Source organism: Barbus barbus, assembly GCF_936440315.1.
Source record: "Barbus barbus genome assembly, chromosome: 45".
Classification (NCBI taxonomy): domain Eukaryota; kingdom Metazoa; phylum Chordata; class Actinopteri; order Cypriniformes; family Cyprinidae; genus Barbus; species Barbus barbus.
Window position 1 is genome coordinate 24,431,136 of NC_136723.1, and position 17,495 is coordinate 24,448,630.

The 17,495-nt window shown below is 37.1% G+C and overlaps 2 protein-coding genes across 3 annotated transcripts; one reads left to right on the forward strand and one right to left on the reverse strand.

Moving 5' to 3' along the window:
- Positions 1 to 414: 414 nt before the first annotated feature.
- On the reverse strand, positions 415 to 5,188 carry LOC306864241 (proteasome assembly chaperone 1-like). Of its 2 annotated transcripts, XM_079408094.1 has the most exons (8): positions 5,148 to 5,183; positions 4,959 to 5,055; positions 3,754 to 3,842; positions 3,386 to 3,543; positions 1,661 to 1,723; positions 1,381 to 1,579; positions 804 to 925; positions 593 to 724 (listed from the first exon to the last, which is right to left on the reverse strand). In XM_079408094.1, the coding sequence occupies exons 2-8, from the start codon at positions 5,012 to 5,014 to the stop codon at positions 647 to 649; spliced, it is 765 nt and encodes a 254-aa protein (XP_079264220.1). In that variant the 5' UTR covers positions 5,015 to 5,055; positions 5,148 to 5,183; the 3' UTR covers positions 593 to 646. The 2 variants fall into 2 exon arrangements, with proteins under 2 accessions (XP_079264219.1, XP_079264220.1); XM_079408093.1 differs by having other exon boundaries at positions 415 to 724; positions 4,959 to 5,188.
- Positions 5,189 to 7,607: 2,419 nt separating this feature from the next.
- Positions 7,608 to 13,606, forward strand: LOC306863753 (myelin protein zero-like protein 1). The gene is made up of 6 exons (XM_079407291.1): positions 7,608 to 7,760; positions 8,543 to 8,712; positions 8,798 to 9,011; positions 9,826 to 9,955; positions 12,103 to 12,208; positions 13,121 to 13,606. The coding sequence occupies exons 1-6, from the start codon at positions 7,688 to 7,690 to the stop codon at positions 13,214 to 13,216; spliced, it is 789 nt and encodes a 262-aa protein (XP_079263417.1). The 5' UTR covers positions 7,608 to 7,687; the 3' UTR covers positions 13,217 to 13,606.
- The last annotated feature ends 3,889 nt before the right edge of the window (positions 13,607 to 17,495 follow it).

Genomic DNA, 17,495 nt, shown 5'->3' on the forward strand with positions numbered 1-17,495 from the left:
TATTAAAATTTAATAAAATACCCCTATAATTATGAAATAAGAAACGGCACCAAAAACTGTAATAAAATTTAAATGTTAATAACAACATTCCAAATATTTGTATTTAAATGGATTTCGTTGAGGTTTCATTGCTTTTATTAAAATGTAGTATTTTCTGAAATACAATCCAGTCCATTTTTTCAATAGAAAATGTTTGTTTTGTTTTAAAAAAATTATATTAAGTGTTAAAAATTAAAACACTTCTATAATAAGAAATGATACAATTTTGTAATAAAACGGAAAGTATGCGTCTTTATTTTCGTTCGTTTTATAATATTTGCTAAAGGTTCATTTTTAATATAAAATTAAAATGATTTTTAAAAATTATAATAAATCTTCCTATAATAAATTATGTAATAATAAATGGCAAACTACAATGATTTAAATATTTTAATAATAAAATAGACAAGAATTGATCAGTTTCAGTTTTATTTCAGCAGAACTTGACCTAGTTGCTGCTTCTTGTAATTGATGGTTGTGGCGCCACCCCGTGTCCAAACTCAGAAACACAATTCACTTAAATTAAATAAAGACATTCGCATCACACCAACATAAAACAACATCATATCTTTATTGCAAAAATGCAAACTAGTGTACAGTGCTTTTTTCATGTGTAGAGGTTGCTCTGAAGCTCGCTGACTCGCGTGATCTTCTGCAGCACATCTGTGCTGGGACTCGGATCCAGCTGCAATCAAGAGACAGAGCCTGAGTCCCGTGAGACGTGAAGCAAAGAAGCTCAGAGAAGCTCAGAGAAGCCCACTCACCTTCAGCACTGCGCTCAAAGCTGCTCTGTACGTCTGCATGCTGAGAGAGTCCGGCTGCAGAACATCACTGTAGCACTGATAGAGAACAGCTGCGATCCGCTGAACCTGACAGTGACTGAGAACTGTGCGCACACACACACACACACACACACACACACACACACACGCACACATGGTATTCATTTAGCAGTTGTTGATTACTCTTGTCTATCTTTTGTTAATAAAATCTATTTTATTACACTTGTGTTGATAATGCAGTAAAGGTTCTACAAGTTAGATCTCCCACCCATCTTTCTTATGTGATGTACTCATAACAACATCTTAAGTGACATGTGATCCAAAAATCATAACGTCATCTGTGACGTGAGCACCCATCACTATTTCACCCCTAGGTTGGCAAAAGCAAAATTCACTACACTGCGTATATGGAATAACCATTATCTAAAAGCAGTAAGTCCCACGAAGCCGTGGTTTACAGTGAATTTATAACAGCTAGCCTAAAGGGGTTCTTGGGGCTTATTGCTTTATTATAAATGATTAAATAAGTGATTTATAGTGTGTGAGTGATCATCAGTACCTGCCGCAGCCAGTCCGGTGCTGATGTTGGGCTGCTCAAGGGCCGGACTCGCGACGGGGCCTGTGTGTTTGCTGGTCCTCAGAGAGCGCAGGAAGGGCACACTGCTCTCACTCAGGTAGTCTGATGTCTTATATTCAGCTACACTGCAGTCAGAGAGAACGGTCACTGTCAGATCCCTCGTCTGAACGCATCCCAACACCTGTGGACGAACACAACACGCATGAGCCACCAATCCATCACGCTCAGACGACTAATCGCTCTCTCTGTGTTAGTGCTTCACCTTCTCTGTCCACTGGAACTGCTGATCTTCAGCCACGTAACAGGAGCACTGGCATATCAGCACCTGCATGCATTCAACACACTCACTCTATCAGCACAGCTTTTGTGTTTCTTTCTGGAGCTGATCTGAGCTCACACATCTCCGTTTCTGAGCCAATATGTGACCCTGGACCACAAAACCAGTCATAAGGGTCAGTTTTTTGAAATTGAGATTTACACATCATAAATAATCTTTCCATTGATGTATGGTTTGTTAGGATAGGACATAGCTTCATGAAACATGATCTTTACTTAATATCCTAATGATTTTTGGCATAAAATGTATAATTTTGAGCCATACAATGTATTGTTGGCTATTGCTGCAAATATACCTGTGCTACTGATGACTGCTTCTGTGCTGCAGGGTCACATTTATCCAGAAATAACATTGCAGTAGTCTTAAGCCCTATTCGGACAGGACTAGTTTTCTAAAGTACCTTTGAGTTTTGATTTTTATCACCCAACATCTATGATTTTCTATGATTATGAAACATCTCCATGTTTATTAGAGAGGTGAGAGGGTCTGTTTTGTTGCAGAGGTCACATGCACGGTGTATTGTCATTCAGATTGATACTATAACAGTTTTACTACAAATACCATGGTGAAGCTATGGCTAGTATAGCAAAACAATAGTTAATGTGTGGTTACTTCTGGCTCTTGATTTTATCAATGTTATTTTTTCATTTCTTTGCCGGGAGGAAAACACACAAGAAAACACGTTAAAAAATATCGTCGGCAATCACAGACATTCGCATTTTTACAAAAAACAGAAGGTAATTTGCCCTGGAATTATTACAAAAGAAACAGACATGGGAGATTAAAATGGCAAAGTACATCCGTGAAACACAAAACGACCCCCTGTAAAACTAGTCCCGTCCGAATAGGGTAGGGCTGTCAAAATCTCTGAAAAACTACATTCGAATTTGGTACTTAAATATTATCAATATTCTAATTATATTTGAATTTAAAAGGCATAATTTCAGTAATGAGGGAAAAAAGCTTTTGGTTTCTCTCCTGAGGCCACAAGAGGACGCATCGAGCAAAATATTACTAATGCACGTTTATTCAAAGCAATAACATAACTATATGTGGGAAAAAAGGGCATAATGTTTATAAACTAATTATAATTAAGTTGCTTAAACAACTATAAACAAAACGGCATCATATGTATGCATACCAATCACAAAGAGTACTTTTTAATGTAAAAACATGAGATGCAGTGGGATTGGGAAACAAGTTGAACTTATATTAATTTTACAAGGCTTTCTAAACATGCGGCTCTCTTGTGCGAGATGCAGCGGTGATGCATGTCCCTATAGAAATGTGATAAATACGCATTCTGTGTGAACGGCTTGGTTCCAGTTTTGATGAAAACCAGATCTCTGCATTGATGTTGTTTTTCTGCAGTATTTTTAATGAACAACGCAGCAGCGCCGCATCTAGTGGCTTTAACTGGACAGACTAAAAAAAGCATTCTAATGCAATGATGCTTACATCGTCATCGCATCTCGTGCACCACTGATAAGTCTGCCTGATGCACACCTAAAATTCAAATGCAATGTTTTTGCATTTAAATGTGTATTTTTTTATTTTAAATTCAACAAATATTCGAAATTCAAATTTTTTTTTTTGACAGCCCTAGAATAGGGCTTTAGTTATGGATAATAAACGAACGCTGTTCCTCACCGATGGGCTGTGCTTCTGCTGGTACAGGACACAGGATGGCTCTCCGGGGCCCGGGGCCGTGTCCGGTCGACCCGATCCGTGGCTCCGCTCGTTCCACAGCGAGACCCACGCGACCGCCGTCCAGTCGCTGGAGCTCAGCACATATGCCGAGATGAACCCTGAAACACACCAGAGCGGCGGCTCAGACCAGGTCTGTGGAGACTAGAGTCAATCTGACTCTGCTGCAGCCTAGAATTAAACTCCTGGTTTCATCTGGCCAGAGGAGAACGACACTATTTCCCTGTTTAATACTGTAACGCTGCTTTCACACAATCTGCATTGTAAGAAGCACTATATAAAGGTGATTTGACTTGAGTCTGACGGCTCACCGGTGGCATTCGGACCCACAGCGATGATCAGATCCGAACACGACACAGATCCGCCGTCTGTCTGCGAGAGCCAATGAACATCAACAGACCTGAGAGAAAACTGATCTGATCAGACACTACTATAACCCTACTTTATATATACACACACACACACACACACTACCGTTCAGAAGTTTGGGATAAGTAAGATTTTTAATGTTTTATTAAGGAATTCTCTGATGCTCACTAAGCCTGCACTTATTTGATCCAAAATACAGCAAAAGCAGTATTTTTATTATTTTAAATAAATGCTTTCTATTTAAATATATTGTTAAATGTCATTTATTTCTGTGATCAGAGCTGTATTTTCAGCATCATTGCTCCAGTCTTCAGTGTCACATGATCTTCAGAAATCATAATAATATACTGATTTACTGCTCAATAAACATCTCTGATTATTATTATTATTATCAATATTTAAAACAGTTGAGTACATTTTTTTCAGGATTCTCTGAAGAACAGAAAGATCAGCATTCATCTGAAATAAAAAGCTTTTGTAATATAATAAACTATACCATTCAAAAGCTCGGAGTCAGTATACTTTTTAAATGATAAAATTATAGAAATTAAATCTTTTATTTCGCAAGGATGCTTTAAACTGATCAAAAGTGATGATAAAGACAATTACAATGTTACAAAAGATTTCTATTTCAGATAAATGCTGTTCTTCTGAACTTTCTGTTCATCAAAGAATCCTGAAAAACTCTACTCAGCTGTTTTCATCATAATAATAAATATTTTTGAGCAGAATATCAGCATATTATTATGATTTCTGAAGGATCAAGTGACTGCAGTAATGATGCTGAAAATACAGCTTTGATCACAGAAATAAATTACATTTTACAATATATTCAAATAGAAAGCATTTATTTTAAATAATAAAAATATTTCTGAATTTTACAGTATTTTGGATCAAATGAATGCAGGCTTGATGAGCAGAAGAGACTTCTTTATAAACATTAAAACTTCTGACTGGTACAAATACCCAACTTATATACACTATAAACTATATTGCATTTCAACTTTATATGTGTTATATCAGACTAATAAGCATCAGAAACACATGCAGCTGAACCGAAAGCGAAAGTATTCAGTCTCTAATAAACGGATGAAGACTGTATCTGACTCTGTTTATTACATTATCAATAAATATGACATGATTTCACCTCTTCTGCTCTATTTCGCGGCGGATCTGCTCATCTTCCTCGTTTTCATTCGTCATATCATCATCCTCTTCAACAGCTCTCGAGTACACCGATAACACTTCACCGAAAAATGTGGCCATATTAGACGATTTATGAGATTAAATCACTCAGTACAACTCAAAGATGCTGTTTAATGAGCGCGACACACACCGGAAGTACTGGCTGCAGCTTAGCTTCTTCTTCTAGGATTTAATGGCGGTTGGCCAACCAACTTAAAAGGTGCATTCCCGCCACCTACTGGAAAGGAGGGTGAAGCGCACAATGAATAGGAAGTTTAGAAACAAAAAGCTACTTATTCAAAAAAATAAAAAATAAATAAATAACCAAGAGAAACCGGGATCCTATGTCCTATTAATCAATCCTGTTTCCTTTAAATAAACAACTATTTCGCGATATATTCTTGATTATGTCCATCACCTAACAAAACCAGGATTGACAAATCATTTATTTCCAAATATCTTAAAGCTTGACTTAGTTTGGAAACGTTCTCTTTCATAAGCCTCACAATTTTTCAGAACATGTTCTACATTTTCTGTTAACCCACATTTGTCACAATTTCCATTCTCATGTTTTCCTATTCTATGTAAGCATTGATTTAATAAACCATGTTCAATACACATTCTTGTTAAAACATCCTCTTTCCTGTTTCCAAATCTTCTTCTCTCTGAACCAACTTTCTCTTGTATACAGTTTAAATGTTTACCTTTTGTTCCTTCTTTCCATTCATTCTGCCATATTTCCTGTACTTCTTTCCCTATTATCACTTTTATTTCTGTATTAATGTCACTTCAATGTCTATTTGAGAATGATTTAATGCCTGTTTAGCCAGATGATCAGCCTCCTCATTTCCTTTCACAACCATATGTGATGGTACCCACACAAACTTTACCTGTGTCGGTGAGTCTGATCTGAGATCAGTAGAGTGTGTTCGGTTCATTAGCGCTGTGTCTGTGAGTCTGATCTGAGATCAGTAGAGAGTGTTCGGTTCATTAGCGCTGTGTCGGTGAGTCTGATCTGAGATCAGTAGAGTGTGTTCGGTTCATTAGCGCTGTGTCGGTGAGTCTGATCTGAGATCAGTAGAGTGTGTTCGGTTCATTAGCGTTCTGTCGGTGAGTCTGATCTGAGATCAGTAGAGTGTGTTCGGTTCATTAGCGCTGTGTAGGTGAGTCTGATCTGAGATCAGTAGAGTGTGTTCGGTTCATTAGCGCTGTGTCGGTGAGTCTGATCTGAGATCAGTAGAGTGTCATCTGTGAGTCTGATCTGAGATCAGTAGAGTGTGTTCGGTTCATTAGCGCTGTGTCGGTGAGTCTGATCTGAGATCAGTAGAGTGTGTTCGGTTCATTAGCGCTGTGTCGGTGAGTCTGATCTAAGATCAGTAGAGTGTGTTCGGTTCATTAGCGCTGTGTCGGTGAGTCTGATCTGAGATCAGTAGAGTGTGTTCGGTTCATTAGCGCTGTGTCGGTGAGTCTGATCTGAGATCAGTAGAGTGTGTTCGGTTCATTAGCGCTGTGTCGGTGAGTCTGATCTAAGATCAGTAGAGTGTGTTCGGTTCATTAGCGCTGTGTCGGTGAGTCTGATCTGAGATCAGTAGAGTGTGTTCGGTTCATTAGCGCTGTGTCGGTGAGTCTGATCTGAGATCAGTACAGTGTGTTCGGTTCATTAGCGTTCTGTCAGTGAGTCTGATCTGAGATCAGTACAGTGTGTTCGGTTCATTAGCGCTGTGTCGGTGAGTCTGATCTGAGATCAGTAGAGTGTGTTCGGTTCATTAGCGCTGTGTCGGTGAGTCTGATCTAAGATCAGTACAGTGTGTTCGGTTCATTAGCGCTGTGTCGGTGAGTCTGATCTGAGATCAGTAGAGTGTGTTCGGTTCACTAGCGTTCTGTCAGTGAGTCTGATCTGAGATCAGTAGAGTGTGTTCGGTTCATTAGCGCTGTCATCAGTGAGTCTGATCTGAGATCAGTAGAGTGTCATCTGTGAGTCTGATCTGAGATCAGTAGAGTGTGTTCGGTTCATTAGCGCTGTGTCGGTGAGTCTGATCTGAGATCAGTAGAGTGTGTTCGGTTCATTAGCGCTGTCATCAGTGAGTCTGATCTGAGATCAGTAGAGTGTCATCTGTGAGTCTGATCTGAGATCAGTAGAGTGTGTTCGGTTCATTAGCGTTCTGTCAGTGAGTCTGATCTGAGATCAGTAGAGTGTGTTCGGTTCATTAGCGCTGTGTCGGTGAGTCTGATCTGAGATCAGTAGAGTGTGTTCGGTTCATTAGCGTTCTGTCAGTGAGTCTGATCTGAGATCAGTAGAGTGTGTTCGGTTCATTAGCGCTGTGTCAGTGAGTCTGATCTGAGATCAGTAGAGTGTGTTCGGTTCATTAGCGTTCTGTCAGTGAGTCTGATCTGAGATCAGTAGAGTGTGTTCGGTTCATTAGCGCTGTGTCAGTGAGTCTGATCTGAGATCAGTAGAGTGTGTTCGGTTCATTAGCGCTGTGTCAGTGAGTCTGATCTGAGATCAGTAGAGTGTGTTCGGTTCATTAGCGTTCTGTCAGTGAGTCTGATCTGAGATCAGTAGAGTGTGTTCGGTTCATTAGCGCTGTGTCGGTTAGTCTGATCTGAGATCAGCGCGAGACTCCTTCAGTCTGATGCTGTAAACAAACGCGGAGGCTCCGATACTCGGACGATATTTATGAAATCTAAAGGATGGAAATAAGGCTTCCGATTTTCACACACAATTATGTTTTATTGTGTGTCTCTGCGGTGTTCGTTTACGCTAGTAAGTTTGATTTGTCTTTCTCTGAGGTGTTTTGATCTCATGATCTGTGAGCATTAGCGGAGCTGCATGCTAACCTGCTAGCTTCCGGTAACGGTATTATCTGTGATTTTACATTAATAGCACATAAACAGAAACTATAAGGAACAGCTCTTGTGTTGTATTAATTTCATGTTCTGTAGCAGGTGATTTAATTAAATACAGTGTGCGAGTGTTTAATGTGTTTCTCAGGTCGGGAATTTTAGCTCGTATTGTTCTGTTAGCACATTAGCCTCCCTCTTTATCACATTATATCATATTTACTCACGAAAACAACTTCCGAGCAATTCATAACTTATATTTTCTTTTATTTAATTAATTATCACGTACTCCTGTCTTTGTAAATGTTTAATAGTTAATCAAACCTGAATGATCAGCCTTTAACAAACACAAAAGACGAACAATAAAGACTCAAATCATCAGCAGCTGAATTCATTATTAAATGTTTTATTTCTTATTTTAAGAAATTGTATAAATCCTTAAATGACATCTATTACATGCTCTGTTACATATAGTGTCCTGTATGTCTGTATTGAAAGGGAGAAAACTAACTAAAGTACCAAAGTGTACTATAGTAATACTATGGTATTGATTGAGGAAATCATGTCTGTTTTACTATGGTTTCAGTGCCATGCTATATAAGCAGAATTAAAGCACCGCAATGTTTTGTCTGTTATTTCTGTGTCTGTGATGCTGTTCTGTGATTCTGTATCTGGATGTCTGACTGATGTACACCTGTGTTTCAGGTGTGTTTGGCGTGTCGGCGATAGACGTGTTCACTCCAGCCGAGCTGTTTGTTGAGAACGGGACCACAGCCACTCTGTCCTGTAGTTTCAAGTCTAGAGAGGTGATCAGTAGTTTAGCGTCAGTGGTGTGGTCTTTCCTTCCGGAGGGAGAAACAGGACAGCCCACTTCAGTAAGAGTCCTTCATCTCCACTGCACTGATGTTCATGTATGATATCAGGCAGCATGTCATCATTACGTATGATTTTCCTCCGCAGTTCTTCTATTACTCCAGTGGGAAGCCGTTTCCAGGTTCGCTGCCGCAGTTTAAGTCTCGTGTGGAATGGGCCGGAGACATGAACAAGAAGGACGTGTCGATCCGTGTGATCCAGATGCAGTTCAAGGACAACGGGACGTTCAGTTGCGACGTGAAGAATCCTCCAGACATCTCCGGACAGGTGTCCATCACTAAAGTCAGAGTGGTCATGAAAGGTGAGCATCATCATCTGAAACATCCTGCGACTTATATGTGACCCTGTGTCACAAAACCAGTCATAACATCTGAAAGCTGAATAAATAAGCTTTCCATTAATGTACAGTTGTGCTCATGAGTTTACATACCCCCTGCAGAATGTGCAAAATGTTAAAAATTTAAACAAAATAAGAGGGATCATAAAAATGGCATGTTATTTTTTATTTAGTACTGTCTTGAATAAGCTATTTCACATAACAGATGTTTACATATACTCCACAAGACAAAATAATAACTGAATTTATCAAAATGAGCCCATTCAAAAGTTTACATACCCTTGAATCTTAATACTGTGTGTCTTTCCTGGATGATCCACAACTGTTTTTATATTTTGTAATAGTTGTTCATGAGTCTCTTGTTGGTCCTGAGCAGTTCAACTGCCTCCTGTTCTTCAGAAAAATCCCCCAGCTCCTGCACATTCTTTGGTTTTCCAGCATCCTCTGCATATTTGATCCCTTTCCAACATTGACTATGATTTTTATATCCATCTTTTCACACTGAGGACAATTGAGGGACTCATATATAACTATTACAAAAGGTGAAAACATGTATTGATGCTGAAGAAGGCAACACGATACATTAAGAGCCGGGGGTGTTATGTGAAATAGCTTATTCAGGTCAGTACTAAATAAAAAATAACATGCAATTTTCTTGATCCCTCTTATTTTGTTTCAATTATTAACATTTGGCACATTCTGCAAGTTGTATGTAAACTTATGTGCACAACTGTATGGTTTGTTAGAATAGGACATGAGCATGTTTGTCTGTGTTCAGAGGCTCTTCCTCAGACCAGTGCAGCGGTGATCGTGGGTGGCGTGATCGGAGCCGTGATAGGCATCATCATCATCGCTGTGGTCACGTACTTGATCATCAGACGACAGGAGCCCAATCACGACTACGAAGGGTACGTGTCCGTAACTGATGAACCGTGTGTGTAGGTAGTAGGGCTGCGATCGTAGATCGATTCTGAGATCTTCCGAACACATCACGATTTTCTCTGGAATGGATTCTGAGCTTATATTTTAACAGCAGATGGCGCTCTACTCTAGTTTTTATCCACACACTCAAATGCTGATGATGAAGAGCGCTTGTGCGTTCGGCTGAGTCTGTAATTTCACCTCGGCTCAGAATGCTTTTATGACGCCAGATTAATATAAACAGCCCACTGTGAACACCCTTGTAATTCGCTTCAACCTTTTCGAGTTTTATGAGTGATTATTTTAGGTTCAAGTGTGTGTAAGGATTTGGAAACAAGCAGAGTACGGCTGTTTCTAAAGCAGCTGCTGTTCAAACCTAACCTCAGAATACACTCCGGAAAGAATCGCCATGCATTCGGAAAATCTCAGAATCGATGCTGAATCATTTCTCGATTCGCGATGCATTGATTTATTTTCCCAGCGCTAGTAGGTAGTGGTGGTGTGGTTTAACCGGTTAACTCTTGTGTGCATGGAGCATGACGTCTGATCTGACACTAAACCAGACTCTGTGTGTTGGTGTGAACACGGATGACTGAACTCACTTTCTGAACTGTCTTACTGACGCACTGAGCACTTAGTGTTGAGTTTAACCCTGAACAGATAAATCTCACAAACATCTCCGGCTCATATTTCACCACAGAACAAAGCAGAACAAAATAAATCAAGCTGATTTGAGGACTGTAAATATATTTCGGTAACACTTTACAACAGGCTTTCATTTGTTAACATTAGTTACCTACATTAGTTAACATGAACTAACACGAAAAAATACTTCTAAGCAAATTATTAATCTTAGTTAATTTCGATATTTACTAATGCATTATTAACAAAATTTATACCTGTATATTATTTAATGTTAACATTTAACTAACAATGGACAGTTGTATTTTAATTAAATAATGTTAACTAAGTCTAATACATACAGTAAAAATGAATTCCTCTTTAATGTTAGTTAATGCGTTAACTGATGTTAAGCTTATTGTAAAGTGTTATCAAGTTTCTCAGTGTGACATTATCATGAGAATCAACACTTTTGTCCTTAAACTGTCAGTACTTTAATCTGTAGAAAACTAAATATTATTTATTTGATTTAAAATTTATAATTATTTAAATAAGACAGCTTTATTATTATAATAAAGATACTATTATAGTTCTTATTATTTTGAATCCGTTTTTATTTACTTTTTTCTGTTATAAATTTTATTTGAAAGTTGTAGTAATTTTGTGTTTTCTGTAATGTTTAGTAGTTTTTTTATATATCTATAGTTTTTATAAAAAAAAAAAAATGTTTTAAATAAGAAACGTTGCCTTGGCGAGTAACTTAGAAATAAGTTTCTTAAATTTGAAGAAATTTGAAATTTCAAGTAATGAAAATGTATTTTAATGGTTTTACTTTTAGTTTTAGTTACCTACAATAATTCTGGTAATAATAGTCTAAGACTCATCATTGTCGTTATTAAGAATTACGGGGTTAAATATGTTTTATTGACATGAAAATAATGTCACAGTGTAAACGTGTTGGTTTATTTATATCTTTAAATTTTAAGAACTGCTTAGTGGAGGACACTGAATATATACTAAATATTTTCTAAAAAGCTCTGCAGCACTGTATGTGTGCTGAAGTTTTGTTCAAAAAACATGTAGTGCATATGGACACAAATATATGAAGTGGATTGCAACAGTTAGGGTTCATGTAAACAGATTTCTGAATCAAATCAGATTAAATTGATTGGGATTGATGAACAGAGCATGTAAACAAACCTACTGTGAACCATAAAATACACTTCATTTGCTGAAAGAAAAACATGATGTGGTAAGTATTTCTGCTGCTTTGTGTGTGAAATATGAGGCGTCACATGACTGATGTGTGTCTGCAGTGTTCAGTGTGTCATTAACCCCGTCAGCTCACATCTGCCTCTGTGTGTGTGTGTGTCTGTGTCATCTCATCTGTTTGAGGTCCGTGTGTGTTTTGATCAGAGCAGCTGGTGTTGCGGCGTTTGTATCATATTGCTTGTCATTTCTCATCTCATTTGTGTTTGCGTCCATCTCTCTGTGTGTGTGTGTGTGTGCGTAGCTGCACCTCGTTAGAGAGTGTGAGCTCACAGAACACTAGGGTGGGGAAGAAAGCGGAGTCTAGCAACGACAACTCACGCTGCTCCAGCCCCTCCGCCCCCGTACAGGTACGAGCCTCCCACAGCCTGAGTGTGTGAGTGTGTGTGTGTGTGTGTGTGAGAGTGTGTGTTCCACTCAGTGCTGATGCTGTGTTCACATCAGTAGTGTCTCACTCTCATGTCATTGTGAAGTCGTGTAACTGTTTCTCTGAGTGTTCACACTGATTCAGAACTGAACAGAAAGTCGTGTCTCAGTTCAGAGGCTGAAGCGAGTGTTGTTAGCAGTGCAGTGACCAGCAGAAGTAACATCTGTAAAAGTGATATTCAAGAGTCAAGAGTCAAACTAAATGGCTTCCAGCCCGTCATGAATCACAGACTCAACAACTACTCTAAATTAAAAATCCCTCAGAAGTCACTGTTTTTAAGATAGCAAAGTTACTTTATGTTAGTAGAGTGAGTGTTTGTTCTAGAGTTAAAACTTTGATTATTTTGAGTTGAACCGTTAAAAAGTTGAGCTTTTTTCATTTTAATTGAATTATTCTGTAAAATAATTTAAAATGATTGGTCTTGTTGTCACTCCAGAAAGTAAGACAACCATAAATATTAGTATTATAATTTTATAGATGTTTTATAAAATAAAATGATTTAACAATAGCTATATAAAATAATTGTAAATACTATTTTTTATATTTTATAGCACATTAGTGATATATTTCCGTATTATTATCTTTTGGTTTTAAAACAAAATAATATTTGGATGATAATAGTAATAATGTTTATTGTTGTTGTTATTGTAATATAGTGATTTTGAATGGGGACACAAACAGGTTTTTTGTCTTTATCTGATATTTCTCCTGAGTGAGTTGTTGACACGCAACACATTTCCCGTGAAAGCGCTTTGTTTTCTGCTGTGTGTGTGTGTAACTCGAGCGTCTGTGTGTGTTTGCGTGTTTCTCTCTCATTGTGTGTGTCTCTGTTCAGGGGCCGGTGATTTACGCCCAGCTCGATCACTCCGGCAGCAAGAACTCCTTCCACAAGATGGAGCCGGTGGTGTACGCAGACATCCGCAAGAACTAGAGCGCCTTGGCACGTGACGGGTCAGACGGGTCAGATGGGTGGGTTAGTGGGTTAGTACTGGACTGGTGACGGTGCGTGACCACAGACTCTTTCTTCTGTTTCTGTGTGTGTTTTCATGTCATTGTTAATGTGAGTTTCTCAAGTCAAATAACACAGCTGGATCTCACGCTCCTCATGTCTCACCACTCGAACTAAATATACTTTGCATAGAGAAAATCATGTTTTTTTATAGCATTATGATATGATCACCACAAACGTCTCTTTACTGGAGTACAGTACTCTTTTACTGCATTACATTCAAAAATACTCTTGTTTTCATTTAAATCACCATAATACCATGATGTATGAATTCTTTGGCTTTTCATAAAATATTTTGCATAAATATCATGGAAAAGTGGACCATGTATTCAATATTTTATATGTCATATTTCACCACTAAGTCAGTTTGCATAGAGAAAATGAAGCCTTTTGAACCATGAATTGATGTTTTACATGAATGTTTTTTTTTTTTTCAATTTAATGACAATAAGGAAACCCTAGATTCTTAGTGCTGCTGTTAAAATATTATTTTTAAATCAACATAAAAATAGAATGATTCATAAATACCATTCAAGTAATATATATATATATACTAAGTTAATGGTCAAGTGTTCAAGTTTTTTTTCGCATCCATGTCAAATTTCACCACGAAAAGCCTTTCTAAAATAACACGAAGGGAATTTTTTTGACAATGTTTTTGTGACAATTTATGATTCTCATAACTGCATTGAATTAAAATATTACTGTAAGAAAGTGTTTTTTAATCAACATTTAAAAATGCATAGATATTTAGCCGTTTTAGTAATATATTTTGAATAGTGATCATGAGACTTTTGGAGGAAAATGTGCTTTTTTTTACATTTATGTAATTTTGAGTTATTTTATTTTCAAATGGTCGAGCTTAATTTCTTACGCATTTTCTAAATCAAAATGTGGTTTGTGTAAAGAAAATGAAGCTTGGATATTTGAAGAGAACTTGATTTCATAACTGTAATAATAATAATTTTTTAATTATGTGATTATGCATTGTGATGTTGTTGTTTTTTACATTAGTTGTCCCAAAGAGAATGTATGTGAGCTCTAGCGTGTTTAGTTTGTGTGGTGAGACGTGATGCGCATGCGTTCGTGAGATCGTCTGCGTCTGCATGTAACTGACGTTCTAATCACAGCTGAAGATCGTGGAGCATGATGGGTAATCCTCACGCCTCCATGATCCCTTTTAAACACTAGTGATGGGAAGTTCGGATCATTTTACCGACTCGGACCTTTGAGTCTCGTTCAGCAAAATGAACACATCTTTTTTCGAGTCATTTCATTCATTTTAGCTAAATATAATTAACATGTTACGTGTTACTTCCCTAACGCATCTACTACGCTGATCACACTACAAACAAGACAAAACTATAATGCTGTAAGAAACAGAAAAGTTGAATTCATTGTTTACCTGGGTTTTTAGTCTATGATTAGCTCAACTCAACTGACAAGTGTTCGGGTTCGAGTCGTTCGTTCATCACGTGACAGCCCCATAAACTTAACCAAAGCAGTCTGAGCCGGAAAGAGAATTGATTAGTTCATCTCTCGAGTCTTTCAAGTCGTTTATTCTTTTGTGACGTGACAGCATTGGATAGAGAAATTAGTTAATTTACAACCTTCCTTACAAACGGGTGCATAGTTATTATCATTATCACTATTATAATTATTATTAACTCTTACAGTTACGTGATGCGTTTCTGGTCTCAAATTGGAGCTTGGTTCTTTTCCATAACACTGAATGTGGTGATAAAGAGTTGGTTATTAGTATTATTAAGTCTCTTTCCGGCTCAGACTGCACAAGTTAAGCTTATGGGGCTGTCACGTGATGAACGAACGACTCGAAACAGGTGAACTACTGGACTAATTCCAGTACAGAACCTATAGGATGTTGCGCATGCGCAACTGAACGAATCACTCCCCGAGTCACATTAAAGATTCGTTCAAAATGAACGACCCATGACTAAGCTGCCAAACAGAGGAGGAGGACGGTTTGCACGTCTCAGCGGTTAGACTAGTTAGCTTGTTAACAAGACCGCACTAATCCTGTTAGCATATGTGTGTAGCAATGCCCAGTCTTCAGTGTTAGTTTAGTCAGCATTTAATGCATCACTGCCATTCGAGTCGAAACACTCCACTTTTATGTCTTAAGTTGTTGTTTTTTTTATTCTTCTTATGTACATTTTATGCGTCATAACTTAAGTTTTGTTTTTATTTCTGACTCTTTTGAAGACTATTGAGACCAAAATCATTGATGGATCATTCCTTTGTGTTTCTGATGCTGGAGTTGTTTTATTGAGTTTTTATTTGCCTAGATTATGATTATGTTTTGTACTGCACATTCCATGATGCCTGTCGGTACTGGTTCGATTCTGTACTGCGGTTGCAAATCCTGCACTGTTTCTGATTCAGACTGCAGCACTATCGCGTCACATGATCATGTTAACTGGAACACTTTGGATGAGAGTGCCTTCATCGACTAACGCCTGTTACACACTTCCTGTGTTCTCTTCTTGTTTTATTGGCCTTTTGTATATGAAACAACCGTATCTGTCTAATTTTATACATACATATATATATAAATATATCAAACTGAATGGAAGCGTCTGTTTCTTGTGTTTGTGTGTCTGACAGTGTAATGTACGGAAACTCACTGAAGAAAAAAATTGAGACTTTTATCTTGCAATTTTGACCTTTTTCTCGGAATTCTGATATAAACTCACAATTTTGATTTGCACATTTTTTTATTGCTGCGTAATATGTCAGTTCAAATTTGGAAGAAAAAAGAGATATTGAATACAGTGAATGAATATGAGGGGGAAAAAGTCAGAATTGTGAGATATAAGAAATATAAAAAAACCTACAATTGTCAGATATAAACTTGCGATTGTGAGAACAAAGTCAGAATTGCAAGATATAAACTCGTAATTGCAAGAAAATTTTCCGAATTTTGAGATGTAAAAAGCTAGAATTGTAAGATAAACTGAATTGTAAGGGGAAAAATTATAATAGAGATATAAACTTGTGATTGTGAGGAAAAAGTCAGAATTGCGAGACATAAAAAAGAATCGCGAGATATAAGAAATAAAAAAACTACAATTGTCAGAAATAAACTTGCGATTGTGAAAAAAAAGTCAGAATTGCGAGAGAAATAAAAATTCAGAATTGCAAGATATAAACTCGTACTTGAATTTTGAGATGTAAAAAGCTAGAATTGTGAGGAACTCAAATGTAAGGGAAAAATTCAGAATTGCAAGATAAAAACTTGAGACTTCAAGAAAAGTCAGAATTGCAAGGCATTCAAAGAACCGCGAGATATAAGAAATATTAAGAAGACATATAAAAACCTACAGTTGTTAGATATAACTTGTGATTGTGAGAAAAAAGTCAGAATTGCAAGATATAAACTCACTATTGAAAGAAAAATTTCAGAATTTTGAGATCTAAAAAGCTAGAATTCCGAGAGAAACTCAATTGTAAGGGAAAATTCTGAATTGAAAGATACAATTTTGTGATTGTGAGAAAAAAGTCAGAACTGTGAGATGTAAAAAGCTAGAATTGCAAGATATGAACTCACGATTGCGAGACAAAAGTCAGAATAGTGATACATAACCTCAATTGTGAGAAAAAAGTCTGAATTGAGAGATATAAAAAAGAAACGCGAGATAGAGGCCTAAGAAAAAAATTAGAATGGTTAAATATAAAAAACCCTAAAATTGTCAGATATAAACTCACAATTGCGAGAAAAAGTCAGAATTGCGTAATATAAAAAATGCACAATTGCAAATATAAACACACAATTGCAAGAAAAAGAGATATAAATGGTGATTGTAAGAAAAAAGTATTGCAAGGCATAAAAAACTTAGAATTTAATAGAATTGTGAGAAAATAGAATTATGTATGTTCTGCAATTCTGACTTGATAACGCGCAATTGTACGTTTATATCTTGCAATTCTAATGAAAAAAGTCAGAATTTCGATTTATTAACTCTCAATTACAAAAAAGTCAGAATTACCTCTTTATAACTCACAATTGCAAGTTTATATCTAGCAATTCTGATGAAAAATGTTGGAACTGGGAAATAAAATGTTTTTTATTCCCGTGGCAGAAACAAGGCTTACTGGGACGTAATCAGCACAGTTACTCAAGACTCATTAGGGAATAAACTCTTGTAACAGTCTAAACGTTACCTGATTTTTATTTTATTTT

Excerpts from the sequence above, each read along its gene's own strand:
- LOC306864241 (XM_079408093.1), bottom strand. The coding sequence starts at position 5,077 with ATGGCCACATTTTTCGGTGAAGTGTTATCGGTGTACTCGAGAGCTGTT. Across the intron at positions 3,843-4,958 it reads CGCGAAATAGAGCAGAAGAG|GTCTGTTGATGTTCATTGGC; the intron begins GTGAAATCATGT and ends GTTTTCTCTCAG. Across the intron at positions 1,580-1,660 it reads AGTTCCAGTGGACAGAGAAG|GTGTTGGGATGCGTTCAGAC; the intron begins GTGAAGCACTAA and ends GTTCGTCCACAG.
- LOC306863753 (XM_079407291.1), top strand. The coding sequence starts at position 7,688 with ATGGAAATAAGGCTTCCGATTTTCACACACAATTATGTTTTATTGTGT. Across the intron at positions 7,761-8,542 it reads TGCGGTGTTCGTTTACGCTA|GTGTGTTTGGCGTGTCGGCG; the intron begins GTAAGTTTGATT and ends CCTGTGTTTCAG. Across the intron at positions 9,956-12,102 it reads CCCAATCACGACTACGAAGG|CTGCACCTCGTTAGAGAGTG; the intron begins GTACGTGTCCGT and ends GTGTGTGCGTAG.